General features: G+C 33.2%; 2 protein-coding genes across 3 annotated transcripts; both read left to right on the top strand.

Moving 5' to 3' along the window:
• Window positions 1-20: 20 nt before the first annotated feature.
• On the top strand, window positions 21-11,449 carry LOC139520161 (multiple inositol polyphosphate phosphatase 1-like). Of its 2 annotated transcripts, XM_071312630.1 has the most exons (5): window positions 21-107; window positions 4,674-5,179; window positions 6,325-6,446; window positions 7,854-7,963; window positions 10,875-11,449. In XM_071312630.1, the coding sequence occupies exons 2-5, from the start codon at window positions 4,714-4,716 to the stop codon at window positions 11,314-11,316; spliced, it is 1,140 nt and encodes a 379-aa protein (XP_071168731.1). In that variant the 5' UTR covers window positions 21-107; window positions 4,674-4,713; the 3' UTR covers window positions 11,317-11,449. The 2 variants fall into 2 exon arrangements, with proteins under 2 accessions (XP_071168731.1, XP_071168730.1); XM_071312629.1 differs by lacking the exon at window positions 21-107 and having other exon boundaries at window positions 4,233-5,179.
• A 2,669-nt stretch (window positions 11,450-14,118) lies between these two features.
• On the top strand, window positions 14,119-19,456 carry LOC139518497 (multiple inositol polyphosphate phosphatase 1-like). Its single transcript, XM_071310009.1, has 4 exons — window positions 14,119-14,886; window positions 15,479-15,600; window positions 16,164-16,282; window positions 18,910-19,456. Exons 1-4 carry the CDS (start codon window positions 14,169-14,171, stop codon window positions 19,271-19,273), a joined length of 1,323 nt encoding a protein of 440 aa, XP_071166110.1. The 5' UTR covers window positions 14,119-14,168; the 3' UTR covers window positions 19,274-19,456.
• Window positions 19,457-22,299: the final 2,843 nt, after the last annotated feature.

Below are 22,299 nucleotides of genomic sequence, written 5' to 3'. Positions count from 1 at the left end.
TCACATTCTATATTTTAACGCCTCATTAACCGTAAACACTTTCTGGTTTATACATTCTCTTGTCAACCATATAAATCAAAACCAGTTCCCGACCAAGGATTTGTATAGTAAGATACTCTAATATACAAATTCCTTCATTATTTATAACAGGGCCGTAACTACATTGAGGCAAGGATTTGTATCACTATACAAATCCTTGATTGAGGCAAATGAGGCAAATGCCTCATGTTAGAAATAAAAAAAAAACAAACTTGATTGTCTTAATATCAAATTGTTTTCAAGGAAAGTGTCTAGCAAGAAGCAAGTCCTCTTCACTCTCTGGTGTCGCCCCTGCATGTTTCTATTTAGTTTTCAGAGTTGATGGTGTTTTGTTTGTACTTTTATTTTAAGAATATACGATGCTACAAGACACATAAAAAAAATGGTCGTTTCTGCATGGAGAATTGAACTTGATATCAAAGAATACAAAACTGGCTTTTTTGGGGGGGTAGATAAAACTAGAAAGCTGACATGGTTTAAATAAAAGTAAGGTCACCAATTTCCCGGATTCAAATAATTTGCAAAAAAAAATAATGTATTGCCATATGACCTTTTCCAATGAAGGGATTAACTTGCATTAATTCATGTTCAGACCCTGTAACAGAAAATAAAGGAATATGGAGTAAATGTGCACGAAACATAATCGCACAGAGTCAATGCATAGAAAAATTCTAAAAGACAATGGTCAAGTTGCTGGAGGGTCTTCAACAATAAAAGAATCAATAATACCGTAAAACAGGGTCAAGATGGTCCCTAGTGTAGACTGAAGCCGTACTAGTACTTAAAGTACAATCTGTCACTATATTTAAATCTAGTCATAAAAAGATAACCACAGTCTAAGCACAATACAATTAAGACAAAAACAGACAGACAGATCCTGTATTACTGATGATTATGAGAATTGCGATTTTTGCTTTATCCTACATATCGGTCTTTTAATATTTTCCATAAAACCTAAAAGTCTTAAATCACAATGAATCTATGTTCTTGCTTTGAGACCAGATAATGGTTGGATAAAAGCAACAATTAATTGCGTTTTAATGTCATAAAGAGTCCGGGAAACTTTCAGAATGCACGATTTTTCGTAATTTTTCTCAGAGCTTCTGGGGACCTTGAGCGGCCCACAAACCCCTCGTCAAATTTTTTTTATATATATTTTGCCTCACTATTAGAAGAGGCTAGTTACGGCCCTGTTATAAATAAATGATATGATAATTGAAATTGTAAAAAAAAGGGGGGATCGTTAAATTTAATCATGTTAATACTAAGAGGTTTTTTTTGATAAAAAAATAAAGATGATGCAAATGAACATTGATCAACTGCATTCGATTTTTTTAAACGCTCGATTTAATTGTTTAGCATTTTTTTTTTTTTATTAAGTATATGAACAAAAATTTGTATAGTCTTAGGCTATACAAATCCTTGGTATAAATTAAAAGTCTGATATTTCGTTAGATATTTGTCCACACTAAGTTAGTGCTCCCATCACAGCGGCCAGTCTTTTTGTCATGATGTTACTAAGATAGCATAGTTATTGTGGTCGGTAATATATTTACAATATGGATCTCTTAATTCTCGTCACAAACTAGTTTTTAATAACTTTTAATCCAACACAATAATAATCCGTCGGTTAACTTGGAGCTATAAACGGTTTAAACTTTTGTACTTGGCTTTATTGATATAAAAGATAGTTTCTTGGTTTTTGTATATGGTCGTCTGTTGAGATTACAACTTAAGTGTTTTGTTTTATTAGCCGCAAGTATTTATAATAAGCATATTTTATATCAAACTCGGACTACAATTTGATTTATTGTGCAATTTCCAACCGTGACCAAATTTTATTTAAACGGGGGCGTTCAACGACATTGACATTACCCTTGAGGGTCTCTATGATAAGACCAAACCATGACTGAATAACTATATTAAAGAAGATGAGGTATGATCTTGTAGTATTGTTATTTGTTGACTAGGTCTGGAACATTTTTCGGTACAGTGGTCTGTCAATTACATTACACTATTCCCTGCCCTCGATATCACCTTTTGTGCTGCTGGGGCATTAAACACCCATAACTAATAAATAAATCCTTCATTTGCATTTTAAAATGTATATCAATAATCGTGTAAAAATTTGGCTATTGTTGAACTGACGAACAAAAATAATACGGTTGCTGGGGCTCTAAATTACGCCAAAAATGTAAACGGAAAAGATCTATTTTATAAATAATAGATCTTGCTTGAATGATGTGTGTTGTAAAATTTTAATCTGCTGATAAACCAGAAGAGACTGCACAGCAGATGTAAAAAATAATTGCATCTTATCATTCTGAAACCATATTTCACATCATTCCCTTTCATACACTAGGTCTTTCTGATGGACAGACGGACGGACGGACCGAATTGTAATGACACTAAAACTGTTTTCGCCGCTCGCGCATAATACAAAGACTTATTTAAAAGAGATGGTGGGCTTTTTTTCTAAATTGTTTCCCAGTCTTCAGCTATACAAGGACAGGAACAGAGATTCATAGATATACATACAAAATCTGCATTGTGTAAGAATTGACTATATATCAGGAAATGAATCACCGGAATTGCAATTTAAGAAATACTTCGTCTGTTTAATTGTTATAAATGCAAAGAGTTATGAGCGTGGTTATGAGTCAATGTAGCAATGCACATCATACGATGAAAGTATTAGATGCTTAGTTCACGAGGGCGTCAGCCCGATAGTGTGTTTCTAATTAACACCAAGTCGAGATATTATGATTAATGCAAAAGGATATATTTCATTACTTGAGGAGAGGGTCTTATATATATATATATATAAAGTAGGGATTTAGAAGGATTGCTAAATTTCAGTATTGAAAATATTTGAAAATATAGGATTTATATCTTTATCAAAGTTGTTTTAAAGAGATATATGCGTATATTTTTTTCAGTTGACAAGTAAAAAATTAAGTTTTATGTTTTTTATGGTTTACAGGTGACACGTTTGTTTGAACTCAATGGGCACTGATTTATTTTTTATATTTATACTAGTTCGTCATAATAACATATTTTTATTTCCTGTAAATAATCGGAAACGTGCAATTCAGAAATGTTTTCATTTATAAATGTATAATAACCTATGCATAACTTTAGGACAGTAACACGACCCAAATTATAATTTGAGCTCTGTCTGCGTTTCATAAAATTTACCAGTGGCGGATCAGGCCAAAGGGGGGGGGGGACCGGGGGTTGGAACCCCCCTTTTTTTTGGCCGATCAATGCATTTGGGAGCATATAGTTGGACCCCCCCCCCCCCTTTACTCTGTGTTAGGACACCCCCCTTTTTAAAATGGCTGGATCCGCCACTGTTAACATAAGGCAAACTTAAGTTAGAGAACAAAGTCTAAAGGGGCATAACGTTAGAACGGTCAGTGACTCACAGCCCAAATTCTAACCCTGTCACGCTTAGCATTATGTTTGAGTTTTATACAGTTTGAAAAGGAAAACTTAAGTTAAAGCGTGGAAACGGAATTTTTAAATTTATGTAGATTTGAAGATTTAGAAGGATTACTTCTAATTTCAGTCATCACACCATTTGAAAATATAGGATTATCTTTATCGAAGTAATTTTAAAAGAGATATATTTTGGGTTGGGGTACCACTTTGTGAGTAAATTTATCATTGGTGTAAGATTGCAAATAAGACAAAGAATTAATTAGAATCATATTCAAAACAGTGTAGCTGTGGCCATTGATTGACAACCTTAAAGTATCCCATTGACTGGGGCAGATTAGGTGAACGTGTGTCTGCAAGGACAACTGCTCACTACTTACTTATTATAGAATTTAAACTGTGGGGTCACCAAAGGTTCTTAACGCCTTTAATATTAAAATAATTCGAAAAATTAATCAGGAATAACTTTATGTTTTGATTTATATCATTGATATAAATCAAAACATCTTGTTATTCCTGATTAGTTTTTCTAATTTCGTTATTTAGGTGTTGAGAACCTTTTGTGGCCCCACAGTTTAAGTGCCTTTAACAAGTACATAGTGAGCAGCGGTTGTTACAGACAAACGTTCACATAATTTGCCCCAGTCAATGGGATAATTTAAGGTTGTCAATCAATGGCCACAGCTACACTGTTTTGAATATGATTCTATCTATACTTAAAGCCAAACTTCTGCCAAAATCTTTCTATCTTTGAAACAATCTCATTCTGTGAGATATTTTAAGTAATATGTGGTATCAAAATCCCTGACTTATGATAAACAATGATACAAAATTAATGGGACATTAATTGAAAACAACAACTTTTAAACTGCCGACAGCACATGTTACAGTTCATGTTTACTTTACACATTTATATGTGCTCGGCATCAGGTAGGTAAGTGCAGTCTTTCATTGGAATTTAATGTGTATATTCAACATTTTCTAGAAATGGAATATATCATTATTTTGACAGTTATGTTATTTTCAATTACCAAAGTGATTACTGGAGACAATTTAAAGAAGCCTATTTTTAATGCTATGACTCCGTATTTTTGGGTAAAAAGTATCAATGAAACTATTCCGGAGAATAGAGATGGATCATTTATGTATGGAGGACATTCGTGTCAAATTACAAATTTTCATTACTTATTCAGACACGCTGCCAGATACCCATCTCTACCATGGATACAAAAAATGGATAACATTTCCACAGTTCTAAGAGGGGATTCATTAGTTGTTACAAAACATCCGTTTATAGGTAACTGGAGAACCCCATTTCCAAAAAGCAAACAGTACCAACAGTCTGTCGTTGGAGATGAAGAAATGCTTCAGCTCGGGGAAAGATTTGTCAAACGATTTAGAAACAATGTACGTAAAAATGCTGGCAAGATTATGTTTGAAACGACGTCGAAAGATAGGACAAAGCAAAGCAAAAGCAAGTTTTGTCTGGGTTTAGAGAATGTTATGGGTAAACAGTCAATAACAACATCTACAGACGATAGATTACTGAGGTATTACGACTACTGTGGTAAATACATAAAAGAGGTTGACCAAAACAATGAAACTTTGACTGAATTTTACAAATTCTTAAATGGAGATGAAATGAAATCTGTTGTCAACAAAGTAAGACAGAAAATTGGAACTTCTGAAATCGAACCAGGTAATTTTGTATGATATGATAATAAAATTAACGGTACCAATTTTCTTGCACCAGATGCGCATTTCGACAATACATGTCTCTTCAGTGATGCTCGTGGTAAAAATATGTGAAATTCAAAGCTTATATAAAAGATGAAGATCTATAATCCAAAAGGTCCAAAAAGTATAGCCAAATCCGTGAAAGGAATCAGAGCTTTGCATGAGGGAGATACATTCCTTAATTTATAATAATTTCTTTCATTTTGTAACAGCAAAGTTTAATAACACAAAAAAAATCCGTATTTTCATGCCAATACCGAAGTACTGGCTACTGGGCTGGTGATACCCTCGGGGACTAATAGTCCACCAGCAGAGGCATCGACCCATGCAGTGGTAGTAATAAAATTAACGGTACCAATTTTCTTGCACCAGATGCGCATTTCGACAATACATGTCTCTTCAGTGATGCTCGTGGCCAATAAAGTGCTTTTTGTCTGATTTTGTTCGAAAAATTTGCAAAAAGCAAACACGTCGTGTGATGTCCAGCTAACCATTGGTTGAGAACTATATATACCATGGTTCTTATTAGTTAACATGATCAAACTAAAGATTTCGAACGATAATTTTAAAAGAAAAAAATGCAATGTGTTTTACAACATGTACTATTTATTTGAAACCAGGTGGAGACGTTGCAAAGATCATTGCAATTGTAAATGTTTTCGTTAGTTTAGTAAAGAGATGAATCTAAAACAGATATTTATCGGAAATCGGATATTTATCAAAACTATCGGACAAAATAGAAATGAGATTGCACTTTTTTCGGCTTTTTTCCCCCCCTCATACAAAAATGTATCCCTCCAAACTAAACATCCAATGTGAAATGAAATATACGTTAAGTATTCCAGACTCTGAATAGAACAGGTTTACTGCGAAAGAAGAGTTAATTAAGTTATATAATTTAATGACACAAAGTCCCTTCATGTGACGTATTTGGCGAAGAAACAGAACGTTGCAATTGCTGCTGTTAACCAGACCTTAATTAAACACGCAGTAATGCATATGACACTGAACTTTTCATTTTCCCTAATGTGTTGTTTTGACATGACAATATATAACATGACTATTTCCACACTTATGACCGTTTTTTATATGTCTTTTTTTTTACAGCGGAAATTGTTACCATTCAACAAATATGTGCGTTTGAACTTGGTATGTTTGAAAAATCAAATTGGTGCCAATTCTTTGACATGGAAGATCTACTGATCATTGACTACCTAATTGACATTCGTGTAAGTACTTAATCATGCAATCTAATTAAAAACCGATTTCTCATCGCTCCTGTTTCTGATATGTCGCGTGGGGCTCGCTGTTTCTGATATGTCGCGTGGGGCTCCCACGCGACATATCAGAAACAGGAGCGATGAGAGATCGGTTTTTAATTAGATTGTTAATCATGATACATGTTATTATAATAGTCATGCAAACTACTACAAAAGAACTTATTTTAACTTTTAAAGTAAAGTATATAAAAATTGCGAAATTAACTATTTTTCGTGGTGGTCCTTTTAATTCGATTTAATGTTTTGACGTTTCAACTCTTTTCACTACACTTCCACAAATTTTTTTTCTTCAAAAATAACAGATTTGGTTTCAATTAAAATTATTGGTCGTTTTAAAATCTGACTGGAAAATTATCTGCTGTACCTCATACATAAAGCAATTAGTTTTAGGTAAATATGGTAGATGTATTTACTTTTTCTCATTGTTGTGAAGGCCGTACGGTTACCTACAATTGCTTACATCGACTTCATTTGAACTTTTGTGGATACTTTTTTCCTTGGCAATCATATCACATCTCCTTATTTCTATAATACTAAACGTGCGAGATGATAAACTGATCAGATTTACTTTTTAGTAATAAAATGTATCGACAGATTATAGGTATTCTTAAGAATACCAATAGTGCCCCTTTTAGAGCAGACTTGTTCCTGTATCGTTATGCTATCATTGCCAAACTCAGTAAAGAACCGTCTAAATTCCGTTTACATGATAAATTGAACTAACGCTTGCCGTCTTGATAAAATTGTAAAAATTGCGACAAAAAAGACGTTCTTTCGTTCGATTTGTTTTACATTTGTGTTTTCTAGCTTGCTATGCGGTATGTTTTTATATTCATTGACGAAAGCCGCGCGTTGACCTATAGTTTCAACTTCTACAGCATTTTGGTTAGTGGGTGTGACTGGCAATTATACCACATTTTTTTTTATATATTGACCAAAATCGTAGATTTATATCTGGGAGTCGGTGTTAATAGTAATTCCTTTTGTATTAAGTTCTATTATAAAAAATAAAAAATGAAATAATAATCTGACATAGGAAAACAGTATGACCATAAGATTTGAAAGTACATATATACAGAGTATATAGCTAATATATACAGTGGCGTTTGCAAACAGACGTGTCTCGGGATTGGAACCCACTTTGTGTTTTACAACTAATGTTTTAGGATAGGGACATATGTTATAACCCCTTTAAAATGGGGGTTGGTGGTTTTTATCTGGCACTCCAGCTTCCCCCATTAATAAAAACGGACCAGCTCGAAATAACACGATAGTGCTGTAAATGGCGTTAAACACCAACCAATTTATCAATACTATAGTAAGTGATTATTTTATGGAAACTAATTTCTTCTTTAGAACTATTGGGAAATGGGATATGGCTACAATATTAATTGGCAGACATCTTGTGCATACACGTCACGGCTGTTCAAAATGTTCAGAAATGTTGTGAATGGAAAACGACACAAGTGAGTATATGCTATAGGTAATTTAGTAATGTGAAAAAGAAGTTGTGATATGATTGCCAATGAGACAACTCTCCAAAAGACACAGACATTAACAACTATAGGTCACTGTACGGCCTTCAACAACGAGCAAAGCCCATACCGCATAGTCAGCTATAAAAGTCCCCGAAATGACAATGTAAAACAATTCAAACGAGAAAACTAACGGCCTACTTGTGTTCATTATATGGATATGCAATGGTCGTAAATACCTACATGGCATTATACAATCAATCATCACCCACTATATTTCCTTTGTAGTGTTTAACATATTTATGATTTATCGTGGTCACGATGACAAATTATCTCACCAACAAAAAAGACAAATAAGTAAATATCTGAGAGTACTTGCAGTTACTGGCAGCTAACTTAAAGCCAATAACAAGCGTATAAATGAATGTGTGTAAGTGTGTTATTGTCTTTCAAAGTGTTGAATTGCAATAAAAATATCAGCCAGGAATTGAAGTTAAGATTTGGCAATGGTACCCCACAGCTTAAAAACAATTTATATAGTTCTATACAAGAAAAGCAGAAACTTTGTGAGGCCACACCAAATTTAAGGGGCCATTGGAGAGTGGGCCGCTGCTAAATTGAAGCCTGATCAGTCCAAAAATATGAAACATCATTGTTTTCTCGTGTTTATATTAAACGAAGCAGTTACCTAAGGCGCTTTGCATGTGGAAATTATAAATGGGAAAAAGTGAGAATCAATCACATGGTAAAACAAAATCTCCAAAATGTGTGTTGCGTTTTTAATATGCGTCAGTATGTAAGGATTTTTTGTTGTTGAGAGAAAAATGACTAGTTTTTCTTTACCACCAATCTTCTTACAGCCACCAAAGACATAAAATAAAAATAAAACCAGTCTGAAGGTTTTTAGACTTCTGTCATCAGTTACACAATATATTCTATACGTTCTAAGTTTTTTTTCTGGTAAATAATACTCCTTCTGCCCTAAACGTGTCTCAAACTTATCTGTAGCGTTTTCCAACGCGCTTGTAGCGTATGTATTACGTGCGTGTATACATACGCTTGGCAAACGCTAGAGCTAGATGAAAATTTTTATGCTGCATAAAAATTTTCTGCTGTTATAGCGTTTACCAAGCGTATACCTTTGCATTTCGAAGTACTTCAAACTTATGCAGCGCGCGTCTAACGATTGTTTAGCGTTCCTCTTGTTGCACCTAACGTATACGGATTTAGTCAATTTTCTATGTACGTCTGGTGCACGTCGGTCTATACGCCAATGTGTGACGCCGGCATTAAGGAAATGAAACTCTTAAACATTTTGAACCGCAATATATTACATCTTATTAAATGTTTGTCAGAGAGAAAAGGTCTCGGAACGGCATTCAGAAAACAATTAAATTTGTCTACCCCAAGCAACTACATTTTTTAACAAACGGTTTCACACTTTAATCTTAAAAGTAAGAATGATTAATGGCTTCTGTTAAAAAGTGCCCGAAATGATAAAAATTGCCAAACGGGTTTTAATTTAAATCTGACATTTCCTTTTCCATTTATACTTACGTATAGGCCACGGTTTATGAGTTATACCGTCCAGTGCCTTGTTGTTATATAAATAAAAAATGATATTAGGTGAAAAGTTCAATATCGAGTTTGGTCTTTTAAGTTTTCTAAAACCTGCGATTGGAAATTGTGCGTACCATTATGAAACGCTTTTGTCAAGTAAATTGCCTCGCATTGCACATCGACTCGAGTGTGGGAGTACGTGCGGGTTCGATCCGAAGCCTTGGTTAATACAAAGAATTAATCATTGGCGTTTACTACATAATAAGTAGCAATTGAAAATCCAGTTCAGCATCTAAGCCTAGTACAAAGCAGCATTCATACTCTTAGGTACCACATTTACAGTTTATCATCTTGTATACATGTAAGGTTTGTATAACTGGACGTTACACCAATCCACCCATCAAGTAATTTGCACATGGACATTAGACGTAATCGGTCGTTGCAATATTACCACTATCATGAATTTCTCTTCGATGTTCCAATATTCTGTCATATTTCAGAATGCACTGAAATAGGCATTTGTCGTAGGTCGAAAAATAAAGCGATCGTCTTTAAATTAGTAAGTAAATGTCAAAACTGACAGACGTCCAAACATATTTAATCTAATTAAAATCAGATCTTTTAACAAACTCTGTTAGACTTATTGAAACAAATTTAAATGATCAGAGTGAAAGATCTGAGTTTCATCATTTTGCTGAATTCTTTGTAATTGTTTGCCATTTTATATATGCAAGTGTCTGTAAGAAAACCAAAATTTTAAAACGTTTATTATTAAGAATCCCGGGAAAACGTGCAAAATATACAAAGTAAAAATCTGTATGAAATGCAAGGAAAGTATTAGATGAAAGCTTCTATATTATGATGTGAATCTTTTACTTTTCAATATATAATTTTGAAACAATACAAAAAGAGAACTGTTTTCCTCAACAGTTAACGATCCGGCAAACAAGTAAACTTTTTGCATAAATGCGCTGTGGAAATGAGCAAGTAATCCACTATCACATGAGTAAGATAATCATAAACGGGAACTTTAACAAAAATGAGAGATTGTTTCTATAGCATCAAAATGACTACTTTAAGGGAATTAACTCTAAAATGGGAAAAATAAATCCGTATACTAAATTTTGCTATTGCCTTGTATTATGTTTATGCTTACTTTCTACTAAATCTTACTTGGCAGTTATCTGTATGACTTTAAATTGACATTGAAAATTGATTATTTCTGGCCTGTTATAATACAGAAATCTTGTAATTTCCTAAATCTAGCATTTTTGTCTATCTGCGTCAAACAGTGCTGCTATTTAAAATTAAATCTATTTTACTTATACTTGATACATTTCAGTGAGATATACCCAGAACCCTTTGTTATACAGTTTGGACATACTGATACTATTATTCCACTGTATACAGCTTTTGGGTTGTTCAACAACTCACAGAAACTTTTAGCAGACAATTACCTGATGAACAAGAACAGAACATTTAGAACAAGTTTGATTGGTCCATTTTCAGCCAATCTTGGTTTTGGATTGTACAAATGTGACACAACCATGGCTTACGTTATTCGATTATTTGTAAACGAGGAACCAGTAGTTATTCCGGCATGTGGACAGACCAGTTGTCTGTTTTCAGAATTTGAAACGTATTACCATCATCTTGCGAACTGCAATGTTAAACAGATATGTGAAATTAATACCAACATGACCGGTAACAGTTTCATTATGAGTTCAGACTTGTTGCTGGTATTGCTATTGACTTATTTATCTTGTGTAATGATACTCGGTTAAAATGATATTTTTTGTTATTGATTTTACAAAAAAAGTATGAAAAAAGAACCATAAAGACAGTCCGAGAACTATAAAGACAGTCCGAGACATACAATCTTTGCATGTGGCATTAAATCTTCAAAACACATGTAAACATTTTTGAGTTGTTCAATAGTAATGGCTGTAATAGCAAAGTCGAAGAGAAACCTTAAAGCACTACACACACAGACAAGACTGAACAAAACGAGCTCCACATGCAAAAACTAGTTATTGAACTTGCCATAAAATAGTATTTCCATTATAATTTTAGTTAAAAACTGAAGGAATATTCTGGAATATTATATTATTTCCACTGGAAGAAATGTTACAGTGTTTGTTCCAAAAGAAAGAAAAAAAAGGGTTACAAGTCATGGTCAAAATAATTACCAAAATAACGTTTATTTGTTTTATAAGCGATCTTAGTTTACACCAGATTTCCCTATTTCAATGAGGATATTGTGTTTTTTATGGCTTTCCAGGGGAGTTTTTGTTGGGCGGAACAAATATACATTTACAATTTCAAGTGCCCCGGAAGAGCCAACATTTCCTGCTTCACTATAGTAACTTGCATCAATCGTGTTGCCCTTTACAAGTAAACATTCGGTGACAAAGGGTAATCAGCGATATCATAATCGCGGGAAAAGGTTATAACAAAACCAAGTAGCAGTGAGATTGTCTATAAAGTGGACATCCTGTTTGATTTGTAGTAGTATGCTAGCTCAAAACCGAAAACGATCTTGATGAAAAGTATTTTTCTCCCTTTAAGTGTTGATTCAAAACACTATTATAGGATTTATAGTAATACAATCTGTTTTTTTCTATGCATATTCCAATGATAAAAATGTTCTATAGCAATTTTTTTATAGTTCAATATTCCACATCTAATGTCCTCCTATTCATAACATGTTCGGATGACTTTAATAATGATCAATATCGCTTTTATGACCACATTAACCACCTTGCTGAAGTACGGCCATTATTCAGTTTTTATTTTTCCAAACAATGGCATGAGGATTTTATTGCACATTATTATATATTAGATCGGAACTATTGATAAAATACTACAAATTAAAAACTGAAAAAATAATCAATGGCTATTTTATTTTTCATTAAACATATAATTGCAAATCGAATACAATTTGAAAAAATGAAATTGAATAAACCGACAGATAAATACACGATTTCTATGGATGCCATCAAGGGCTTGTTGATTTTTACAATATTCAAGTGTTTTAGAATGGAATAACAGTCAAATTCGATTTCGACTGGTTGATTTTTTAAAGTATCTAAATTTCTCAACTTATTATCTTGTGAATGATATCACAAATTCCCCATATCAAGAACTACTGCATCTTCCAATAAATAAGATGACGTGGAGACACTCTCCCTCAGATACGAAAGGACATATGTCAACAACCACAAGTCACCGTACAGCCTTCAACAATGAGCAAAGCCCATACCGCATAATGAGCTATAAAAGACAAATGTGATACACAGTTACAAACGACAACCAATGACTAACCGGCTCCTGACTTTGGACAGGCACATACGTACTGTTGCGGGTTTAACATGTTTGCTGGCACCTAACCCTCCCCTAACCTGGTACAGTGGTGTAACAGCAAAACATATGAGCAAACTTTAAATATCTGTTGAAAATAAAAGACTTTTTATAGTAAGAAATATACCTTCTGTAAAATTCCTACGATTTTCTAATAGACCGATTCAGAAATTGTGTTGCATTAAATATGTTAGCTGCTGTAAGACATTATAAGGACTTGCACCTGATTTAGAACTCGTATGGCGGATACAGAAAGTTACAGATGTGGATCTTACCAAGGGGACATTAAAATTCATAAGTGGAAGTGAAACTTAAAACACTATGGGATAGTCGGCAAAAGGCCACAAATAAGTCCACAAAATACTACTTAGAAAACTAAATACGGAACAGCACGAAACTAACCGTACATGGGGTGATCTCATGTACTGAAAATGTGAAAGCAGACCTGCTCCAATGGACACCCATCGTGTTGTTCATGGCAAGTACAATTCGGTGATTCACAATCGAAAAAGGTCGGAACTGTGTTAACTCATATTTATTCTCCAAAGCAAATCAGATAAGTTTCTTTTAAGCTTGAGAACGTGAAGTCAATTGAAAAATCAAACAAAAGGTAAAACAAAAAAAGCAAAATAAAATTGAGAAAGGAAATGGTGAATGTGTCAAAACGACAACAACCCGACCATAGAGCAGACAACAGCTAAAGGCCACCAATGGGTCTTCAATGTAGCTAGAAACTCCCGCACCGGAGGCAGAATAGTTGTTAGAAACGGTCTTATGAACTATGAATCTTGTCAGGATAAAAACTTATGGCGTGTTACATATCATTCAAAAATAATCAAAGGTGTTAGAAATACGTTTGAACTAGACTAAATGCTAAACACTCATAGTATTCTAATCTATTATTTCAAATAGCCACTATTTTGTAAAAAAAACCCACCAAACATTTAAATAGTTTTAGGTTTCCGAGGTATGATGTTTTAAAATTGCATTTAAATGATAGTCGTGAAAAATATGAATCGCTATTGACCTTGAAAAATGCAGATTGACTAAACGGTATGTTTGGTTAGAGATATGGTCCATAGATACAAGTATATTGACTGAATCACAAGTGAACACATATTGCTTATTATCCTAAAACGTAGGTAAAACTATAGTGAAGATAATATTTAACCTAGGACTACTAATATTCTACTAGACAGTATATATAATAGTCCCAGATTGAACCCATTTTGCACAGTCGTTGCCATTTATATCCGTACAAAGATCTCCTTTCAATATGAAGCTGTGTACTTATTTTGCTTATTTATTTTTATTTTGTACAACTGTGCTTGGAAATGAATCATTCATGAAACCGTTGTTTAATACAAAAACTCTATATTTCTGGTTGAAGGATCCAGCTGAAAGTATACCAGACAATCAATATAATACGTTAAACCATAACGGCCAGACTTGCCAACTAGAAGGACTGAATGTTTTATTCAGACACGGCGCCAGATACCCTACAATAAAATGGATTAAGTGGATGACAGCATTGCAAATAAAATTAGCAAGCGACTCGAAAGTGATTTCCCGGTATCCATTTATTAAGCAGTGGTCCAATCCGTTCCCGGAAACTAAAGAAGGGACCCTTAGTCGTGTCGGTGAATACGAAATGTTAAGACTTGCTAATCGATTTGCAAGACGATTTAAATCTTCCTTACAAGGAAACTTGAATCATATCAACTTTTCATATACTCACAAAAACCGAACACAGAACAGTTACAAATATTTCTATGAAGGACTTAACGAAACTTTACAAACTAACACACAGGAACCAAACGCTAAAGTGGACGACGAAAAACTTCGATTCTACGATAACTGTCACAAATACAATGTAGAGGTAGAGGGAAATGATAACACTACCACCGAGTATGAAGCCTTTCTTCGTGGCAAGGAGATGACAATCGTGATCAGAAAAGTTGAGACTAAGCTAGGATTTTACAACTTGACTGCAGGTACAATATTCTTGCTTTACGTAATAACTGTTAATGGTGACCCTTTTAAACTGCAATGGGGATATGAAAGTGTTTCTTCAAAGAGCCTGCGTGTTTGTGTGTGTGTGTATGTGTGTGTGTGTGTGTTTTGGCTTGGCTTGAAAGAAAGGGTTGTCATTTAAAGGAATATGTCCGCATTTTTATAATAACAAAATCAGTTTCCTCAAATATTTTTAATGCTGATTTAACTGCTACTTTTCTGTCACGGATCTTATAAAATGAAACACTTTTTTTGTGTAAACCTTCAGCAGAAACGACCAAACTCAAAAATGTGAAAGCCAGCAAGGATTTTTGATGTAAATTGGTAGGTGAATAAATGCCGAAACCAAATACACGATACACACAAAAACAGCATAAAAAATGATTATAAGTTAGACCTATCCCGTCTAAACTGTTAAAAGATATTGACTGGATGCATTTTACAGACGGACGGACGACACATATATCTGTACTGTATACATTCCTTTTTTAGTGTACCGCTTCTTTCTGTAGATAACATTTATATATGAATTCATGGTGAAAGGTATTCATTTTTACTTTCCTACGTTTTTAGTTGAAGTGGTTGTTATCAACCAAATATGTGCGTTAGAGTTGGGCCTGTTCAACAAATCTGATTGGTGTAGACTTTTTGACGTAGATGATCTCCTCGTCATTGACTACCTGCTAAATATAGAGGTAAGTACTAATCAATTATCTTTCGTGAGTCGGAAATGTGAATACTCTTTTTATGCCCCCACCGCAAGTCGAAGGAAGCATTAAGTGTTACCATTTACCGTCCTTCTGTCTTTCCGTCCGTCCAAAGCTGGCTTGTTGATAGGGGATTCACGTCCTTGGTACAGAAAAGGAGATGTGGTATGGTTGCCAATGACACAACTCTCCATTCAAGTCACAATGTGTAAAAAGTTAACGGTTACAGACCTTTAAAACGGATCCTTTGCTCACACCAAACAACAATTAAGCTAATAAGGGCCCCAAAATGATTAGCCTAAGCAAATTCAAAAAGGAAAACCAACACTATAATCTGTTTAAAAGAAAAAAGAAACGAGAAACACCTATAAACCACACCAACAAACAACAGTCTCTCAACAACAGGCTCCTGATTAAAGCATCCAGCAATGAAAAACTTCAGCAGCATTACAATATTAAATGACTTAATCAATAAATACTTCAGTTTTGCAATATCATTTATTTCGCGAAAATTATGGTTATGAGCAATTATAACATGTTGTTTATTTTAGGATTATTATGAGCAAGGATATGCTTACCCTATCAATTGGAAACAAAGTTGTCCATTTACTTCATACATGTTTAAAAGGTTCGACCAAACCGTCTCAGCTGCCAGTCTACAGCATAATAAGTAAGTAATAAATAGTCTATTGTCTAAATGTTACAAAATATATGTCCGCGATAGAATTTATAATATGACATCGACGAACAAACCTCTTGGTCTTACTATTCTTGTGAATTTTATTTGAATGAAGTGTGTACGTGAAAGATTTGTATTAAATAAGTAATGTACGAACACACGATTCATAGAAGAAACATACAGAAAAGGAAAATGTTACTAGTATATGAGGATTTTACTTTTTCTACAGATAAAGATATTTTAAGGGTTCTATTTGAAATTGACAATGTTATAGAAGAAGTATTTTAAGGAAGTCTTATAAAAGAAGTTTTGTCAATAGTTCTATTTGAAATTGACAATTTGATACTTCTTTATTAGAGTTCCTGTATATATAGTAGTCATTAAAAAATTGAGAAACCACATTATAGATTGTATGCGTCCGAGGCACTTTTCGGTATTTATCTTCATCGGGAAACGACTGTAAGATTTTTGTCAAGTTATTTCTTTTAGCTCATCTGGTTATGTGTCTAGGCTATGTGATCTATAACAAAAGTGCTTATGCTGAGTTAAAAATTATTGAGAGTAAAGCTCAAACTGGCTCCAATAATTCATGGCTCTCTAATATCATTTTCTACAGTCCGAGGCACTTTTCGGTATTTATCTTCATCGGGAAAAAACTAAGATTTTTGTCAAGTTATTTCTTTTAGCTCATCTGGTTATGTGTCTAGGCTATGTGATCTATAACAAAAGTGCTTATGCTGAGTTAAAAATTATTGAGAGTAAAGCTCAAACTGGCTCCAATAATTCATGGCTCTCTAATATCATTTTCTACAGTCCGAGGCACTTTTCGGTATTTATCTTCATCGGGAAAAAACTGTAAGATTTTTGTCAAGTTATTTCTTTTAGCTCATCTGGTTATGTGTCTAGGCTATGTGATCTATAACAAAAGTGCTTATGCTGAGTTAAAAATTATTGAGAGTAAAGCTCAAACTGGCTCCAATAATTCATGGCTCTCTAATATCATTTTCTACAGTCCGAGGCACTTTTCGGTATTTATCTTCATCGGGAAAAAACTAAGATTTTTGTCAAGTTATTTCTTTTAGCTCATCTGGTTATGTGTCTAGGCTATGTGATCTATAACAAAAGTGCTTATGCTGAGTTAAAAATTATTGAGAGTAAAGCTCAAACTGGCTCCAATAATTCATGGCTCTCTAATATCATTTTCTACAGTCCGAGGCACTTTTCGGTATTTATCTTCATCGGGAAAAAACTGTAAGATTTTTGTCAAGTTATTTCTTTTAGCTCATCTGGTTATGTGTCTAGGCTATGTGATCTATAACAAAAGTGCTTATGCTGAGTTAAAAATTATTGAGAGTAAAGCTCAAACTAGCTCCAATAATTCATGGCTCTCTAATATCATTTTCTACAGTAAAAAATTGGGTATTGACCTAAATATATGTAAAAATTTAGGCAAAAATAAATTAAAAAATTTACTAATAAACAGCTCAAATTAAATTTTCAAAATTGTTGGGAGAAAATGCGAGATTTTTATTTACAGAATCAAGGCAAATTGTACACTTATTTTTCATTCAAAAGGTCATTTAACTACAAAAATTATTTAGATTTAAAGCACCCGAAAAAAAATTTGTTAACAAAATACAGACTCAGCAATCACTGTTTAAGAATAGAAACTGGCAAACATGAACGAATTACCAATGTATGTGGTAAATATAAAATATTACCTCGACATGAGAGGATATGTTTAAATTGTAATTTAAATTGAATTGAAAATGAAATGCACTTTCTTCTGAAATGCCCTCTTTACAATAACCTCAGAAGAGATGTGACTGATTATATAAAAAAATACCCCAGTTTAGATAATTCAAATAGAAAAGATCTTTTTTCATGGATCATTATTAATGAAGATAGCAGATTTTTATCTTTTTTATGTGCATACCTCGATAAAGGCCTGCAACTTAGAAAATCAGAAAAATAGTTACTTAAATACTCTAAAAGATATCAAAATTATCTCCCCTTGACCACTGATTCTTTCCTCATGCATTTGAATTATTATTTTATGTTTCTTTAATCACTCTGTAATGTTTATGTCATGTTGTAATTAATGTTATGCTCTTAATGGGTCCGTTAATTTGGAAAATAAAAATATTGTATTGTATAGCACAGCCACTTGTTTCCATCCATGGGAAAACCCACTATCAACGTATATTTACTCGTATAGTCAACACTTGGTGTCCGTCGTCCTCTTAAACTTTTTAAAAATCCTTTCCTCTGAAACTCGTGAAACTATTTCAACCAAACTTTGGGGGATTGATTGTTATGGTATCTTGTATAAAGTTTGATTACCCAGATAGAAAAACAAAATGGCAGCCATTGTTACCGTGAATAGAACATAAAGGTTAAGTGCATAACTTGTCTTACATCTTGCAAATCTGACAAGAATTAAACAGCTCAGAATATTACGATATAAATTCATCAAATTTTTATCAAATAATATTTTTGCATTAATTGTATCTATTTAATTTTGGCAAAACATGTCTTGTAAGCTATACAAGCTCTTGAGAGCATTTTGCTTATTTCTACGCAACTTTGTTATTATGGCTTTATATTGCTAATTCCAGAGTTCCACAGTTAGATATCTCATTTGGTCACAGCGAGACAATTGTTCCAGTTTATACCGCATTTGGTTTATTTCACGATGCTGAACCGCTAAGAGCAGATAACTTTGATGTTAATAAAGACCGAACATTTCACGGTGCTATCATTGGTCCATTTTCGGCAAATTTAGCAGTTGCTTTGTACAAATGTGACGGAAACAGTGATCACGTAATTCAAATGTTTGTTAACGAAGATCCAGTAATTATACCAGGCTGTGGGAATACAGTGTGTGGATACGGTGATTTCAAGAACTTCTACAGTAAACTAGCAGACTGTAATTTTGATCAGATATGTCAAAATGATCCACACAAACCAGCGTTTGGATAGGAAAGAAACACAGCATATAATGAAATTCATTACAGCTTGGATATACTCAAGAGTTGTTAGTATTGCAAAACAATTAACATTTATCGTCTTATTCAAGGAAATTGAAAACAATGGTTTTAGACAATTACAGACTGTCAGGGACTTTCAGATTTAATGAACATGATAACTGTAAACACGTTTCTATTGAATAAAACAAAAGTTCTTAATATTTTAAAATAATCGATAGAAAAAAATACTTTTACATCTTCTACTTATTTTTCATATTGTGGCTGATTAAAAACATATGCATCCTTACGAGAAAATTTTTGATACGGTTTGAACATTTAAGAGCTAGTCATTTTTTTCCCTCTTTTTCTCTTCTTAATCTAAAGTAACACAACACAAAAGATCTCTTAAACATGGCAATTAACTAGAGAATAGGTTGACATTATCTTAAATATGCCAACTGACTAGAGAAGAGGTTGACATTCTCTTAAATATGACAATTGACTAGCGAAGAGGTTGACATTCTCTTAAGTATGGCAATTGACTAGAGAATAGGTTGATATTCTCTTAAATATGGCAATTTTTACTAGAGAATAGGTTGACATTCTCTTAAATATGGCAACTCACTGACTAGAGAATAGGTTGACATTCTCTTAAATATGGCAACTGACTACAGAATAGGTTGACATTCTCGTATATATGGCAACTGACAAGCGAATAGGTTGACATGCTCTTAAATATGGCAACTGACTAGAGAATAGGATGACATTCTCTTAAATATGACAATTGACTATAGAGAATAGGTAGACATTCTCTTAAATATTACAATTGACTAGAGAATAGGTTGACATTATCTTAAATATGCCAACTGACTAGAGAAGAGGTTGACATTCTCTTAAATATGACAATTGACTAGAGAATAGGTTGAAATTCTCTTAAATATGACAATTGACTAGAGAATAAGTTGACATTCTCTTAAATATGGCAACTGACTAGAGAATATGTTGACATTCTCATGAATATGGCAATTGACTAGAGAATAGGTTGACATTCTCTTAAATATGGCAATTTAACTGACTACAGAATAGGTTGACATTCTTTTAAATATGACAATTGACTAGAGAATAGGTTGACATTTTCTTAAATATAACAACTGACAAGAGAATAGGTTGACATTCTCTTAAATATGGCAATTGACTAGAGAAAAGGTTGACATTCTCTTAAATATGGCAACCGACTAGAGAATAGGTTGACATTCTCTCAAATATGACAAATGACTAGAGAATAGGTTGATATTCACTTAAATATAGCCATTTTTACTAGAGAATAGGGTGACATTCTCTTAAATATGGCAACTGACCAGAGAATATGTTGACATTCTCTTAAATATGAAAATTGACTAGAGAATAGGTTGACATTTTCTTAAATATAGTAACTGACTAGAGAATAGGTTGACATTCTCTTAAATATGGCAACTGACTAGAGAATAGGTTGACATTCTCTTAAATATGACAATTGACTAGAGAATATGTTGACTTTCTCATAAATATGACAATTGACTAGAGAATAGGTTGCCATTCTCTTAAATATGGCAACTGACTAGAGAATAGGTTGACATTCTCTTAAATATGGCAACTGACTAGAGAATAGGTTGAAATTCTCTTGAATATGGCTATTGACTAGAGCATAGGTTGATTTTCTCTCAAATATGACAATTGACTAAAGAAAGGTTGACATTCTCTTAAATATGGCAACTGACTAGAGAATAGGTTGAAATTTTCTTGAATATGACAATTGACTAGAGAATAGGTTGACATTCTCTTAGATATGGCAACTGACTAGAGAATAGGTTGACATTTTCTTAAATATAGCAACTGACTAGAGAATAGGTTGACATTCTCTTAAATATGGCAATTGACTAGAGAATAGGTTGACATTCTCTTAAATATGACAATTGACTAGAGAATAGGTTGACTTTCTCTTAAATATGACAATTGACTAGAGAATAGGTTGACATTCTCTTAAATATGGCAACTGACTAGAGAATAGGTTGACATTCTCTTAAATATGGCAACTGACTAGAGAATAGGTTGACATTCTCTTAAATATGGCAACTGACTAGAGAATAGGTTGAAATTCTCTTGAATATGGCTATTGACTAGAGCATAGGTTGACTTTCTCTTAAATATGACAATTGACTAGAGAATAGGTTGACTTTCTCTTAAATATGACAATTGACTAGAGAATAGGTTAACATTCTCTCAAATATGGCAACTAACTAGAGAATAGGTTGACATTTTCTTAAATATAGCAACTGACTAGAGAATAGGTTGACATTCTCTTAAATATAGCAACTGACTAGAGAATAGGTTGACATTCTCTTGAATATGACAATTGACTAGAGAATAGGTTGACTTTCTTTATTTAAAAATATGACAATTGACTAGAGAATAGGTTGACATTCTCTTAAATATGGCAATTGACTAGAGAATAGGTTGACATTCTCTTAAATATGGCAACTGACTAGAGAATATGTTGACATTCTATAAAATATGGCAATTGACTAGAGCATAGATTGATATTCTCTTAAATATGACAATTGACTAGAGAATAGGTTGACATTCTCTTGAATATGACAATTGACTAGAGAATAGGTTGACATTCTCTTTTAACAATATGACAATTGACTAGAGCATAGATTGATATTCTCTTAAATATGACAATTGACTAGAGAAAAGGTTGACATTCTCTTAAATATGGCAATTGACTAGAGAATAGGTTGATACTCTCTTAAATATGTCAATTTTTACTAGAAAATAGGGTGACATTCTCTTAAATATGACAATTGACTAGAGAATAGGTTGATACTCTCTTAAATATGTCAATTTTTACTAGATAATAGGTTGACATTCTCTTAAATATGGCAATTGACTAGAGAATAGGTTGACATTCTCTTAAATATGGCAACTGACTAGAGAATAGGTTGACATTCTCTTAAATATGACAATTGACTAGAAAATAGGTTGACATTCTCTTAAATA

This window comes from Mytilus edulis, chromosome 4 (genome assembly GCF_963676685.1).
Source record: "Mytilus edulis chromosome 4, xbMytEdul2.2, whole genome shotgun sequence".
In the NCBI taxonomy this organism is placed as follows: Eukaryota; Metazoa; Mollusca; class Bivalvia; order Mytilida; family Mytilidae; genus Mytilus; species Mytilus edulis.
This window is presented reverse-complemented; position numbering and strand designations above follow the sequence as displayed.

Excerpts from the sequence above, each read along its gene's own strand:
- LOC139520161 (XM_071312629.1), top strand. The coding sequence starts at position 4,468 with ATGGAATATATCATTATTTTGACAGTTATGTTATTTTCAATTACCAAA. Across the intron at positions 6,447-7,853 it reads ACTACCTAATTGACATTCGT|AACTATTGGGAAATGGGATA; the intron begins GTAAGTACTTAA and ends TTTCTTCTTTAG. Across the intron at positions 7,964-10,874 it reads GTGAATGGAAAACGACACAA|TGAGATATACCCAGAACCCT; the intron begins GTGAGTATATGC and ends GATACATTTCAG.
- LOC139518497 (XM_071310009.1), top strand. The coding sequence starts at position 14,169 with ATGAAGCTGTGTACTTATTTTGCTTATTTATTTTTATTTTGTACAACT. Across the intron at positions 14,887-15,478 it reads ATTTTACAACTTGACTGCAG|TTGAAGTGGTTGTTATCAAC; the intron begins GTACAATATTCT and ends CTACGTTTTTAG. Across the intron at positions 16,283-18,909 it reads GCCAGTCTACAGCATAATAA|AGTTCCACAGTTAGATATCT; the intron begins GTAAGTAATAAA and ends TGCTAATTCCAG.